The following is a 2,543-nucleotide window of genomic DNA, read 5'->3' on the forward strand; positions in this document are numbered from 1 at the left end:
GTACTAACAAGGATAGGGGCACTACTCATGCTGCTCCTTCACGTGTGACTTTGTTTTTACGGTTTGGTTACTTGGACTATGTGTCTAAAACTAAGGAAAGGATATTGCCTACCCATTATTTTGAGCATCTAAGGTAGAAAACAAAATACGCATGACATTGTCAATCAGTTTTATCCCTCATTGTAGAAAGTTACTTCCCCTTTATTAAAGTCTATATAAATATAACTATCTATTATAAATATATTTTTGGTATTCTTTCTAAATATTCACGTTTGAATATTTTTTTACATAGCTATTAATTTTTTCCATAACTTCTGTTGTAAGATTATTTCTTATCATTCTTTATATATTTTTATTATTTAGTAGTTTTTTAATCATATTGATTTTAATACAGAATTGCAATATTTTTTTCTATTGTATTTTATTAAGATTATTTATATATTTGACTCAATAATTCTTTTAACTTTTAATATATCTCATGGGCCGGAATATTTATAGATCATTTTATTTTATTTTTATTTGAAGCATTCAATTTCTTTTTTCTTATTGTATTAGGCAGTTACAAAATGATGTATTGAATAAAGATCAATTGTGATTAATCCTCAGTCATTAATCATCAGATGACTACCATAAATTAAGTAGTTTAATAAATAACAGTACAATTGGCTAGGTACTATAAATTAATCTATGAAAATATAGTTGTACTTCTCAATCAATATGTTATTAAAAGTTTTTATAATAAAAAGGACCATGGTTTAGTTATAAAGCTTTTGAATATAACATAAATTGGAAAAAACAAGACAATTTAATTCTGCATTGATATATTTAAAAAAAAAATTATATAAAATATTTATTTTATTAATACAATTTACTCAATATTAATTCCAAGAGTATTTATTTTTCCCATTTCAGCATTGCAAGCTGTCTGAATTGCTGTCACAGCCTTAGTGGAGGTAATATCTCTCAAACAAATGTTGGTGAATTTGTATAGATGTTTCAAGATGTATGTATTCTGAAAAAAATTAATTTATGTATATACTAAAATTAGTAAAATATTATAAAAATATTGAAAATTGAATTTCCTGAGAATTACCTCAGTAACAATTTTTTTAACACAAGGGAGTGCTAAAATGCAATACAACTAATCAGAAAGAAGTTGGCTGGGGTTTCGGTCAAGAAAGAAAACATACAGTAAGTATAATTCTACTTTAACTATGTACCTACATTGTGGTGTAAGTTTTAGAACTTCATCTGGTTGACTAGTGAAGAAGTTCAGGGTACAAGTGATAGAATTAAACACCCTGATAAAGACTCACAATTCGATCAAAACCTTGGTACGTTAAATGCAGTAATAATATTAATGAAGAGTCAGGGGCTCAGAACTTTGTAAGGAAGTACTGTTTTTAGAACAAAAGTTAGACAAGGTTGTAACTTTTTCAAGATCATGCTCAACTGCCAGACTTTTCTTCAATTAAGGGTATCCACTTCATGAGACTGGTTGGACCAGGAGGTCTCCAGAACCCACAATCACGGCTAATGTAACAGAATAAATAATTAACTGCCACAGCTGGATTCGAACCCAGGTCCTTGGAGATGGAAGCACAACACCTTACCTCTGTGCCATTCTAATCCCTATTAAATGTAGTACTTTCCGTATATTTCTTTCCGGACTGCATATTTAACAGATTAATCCTTGATTATACCATATAAAATATGAGAACATTGTCTCTACCTAGATATTAAATATATGAAGAAAGGAAGCTCTGTTCTACAATACCAAGGCTTGCTGTATCTTAGTTTATCCTTTTAATAACAGAGTAAGTTTTAGAAACTGTATACCGAATAAAAAATAAAACTTAACATATTGTGAAATCGGTTTTAACTAAACTGACTAAATAATTAAAATAAAAGTAAATAACTTATGAATACTTGTCCTTTTCTCTTCTTATATTTTCTAGGATACTTAGAAGCTTCCAGATCTTATCATCAATTTTTGAGGTTTAAAATACTAATTACAGAAAGGATTACTTCAAGTCCATAGTTGGTTATATGAAGTGTAATTGATTAGGAACATTTTAGTGTCCATAAATTACTTAACCATTAGCAGTGGTGAGCAAAATTAAATGCATAACTATGGGAGAAACAGGGTTATTCTACGAAGTCTTACAAATGAAAAGGTTACTAAAATTTTTTTGAGAGCAATGGTGGAACAGGAACACTGATATTCAGTTAACTCTTTCCACTTGTATACATTTTATCATTCTTGGATGAAAATTTGCTGAATTAATTTTAATTCGGTATTAAAATTTACTCGGTATATCCTCCCATAAATAAGTTGACTGTTTTAAATTATTAGTTCAACATTCATAAGGGGCCCAGTAAACTGGAATTCCTTCCGCCAAATCCTAACAGACCAAATCGATCTCAAAGTTTCCCTAAAAACCCCTGAAAACCTAGATGACGCAGTCCATTCCTTCACAAATCTTATCCAACAAGCTGTCTGGTCTGCCTCCTCACCCAATAATGTCCCCAGTAAACGCAAG

General features: G+C 29.7%; 1 protein-coding gene across 1 annotated transcript in view; it reads right to left on the reverse strand.

Moving 5' to 3' along the window:
• Positions 1–804: 804 nt before the first annotated feature.
• Positions 805–2,543, reverse strand: part of LOC106681318 (legumain) — a 26,188-nt gene continuing 24,449 nt past the window's right edge. Inside the window, exon 12 of the mRNA XM_014421570.2 lies at positions 805–1,012. Coding sequence (XP_014277056.1) covers positions 869–1,012 — 144 coding nt within the window. The 3' untranslated portion in view covers positions 805–868. The remainder of the gene's footprint in view (positions 1,013–2,543) is intronic.

The sequence above is a fragment of the Halyomorpha halys genome, unplaced genomic scaffold (assembly GCF_000696795.3).
Source record: "Halyomorpha halys isolate HHAL.00 unplaced genomic scaffold, Hhal_1.1 Scaffold326.1, whole genome shotgun sequence".
Lineage (NCBI taxonomy): Eukaryota > Metazoa > Arthropoda > Insecta > Hemiptera > Pentatomidae > Halyomorpha > Halyomorpha halys.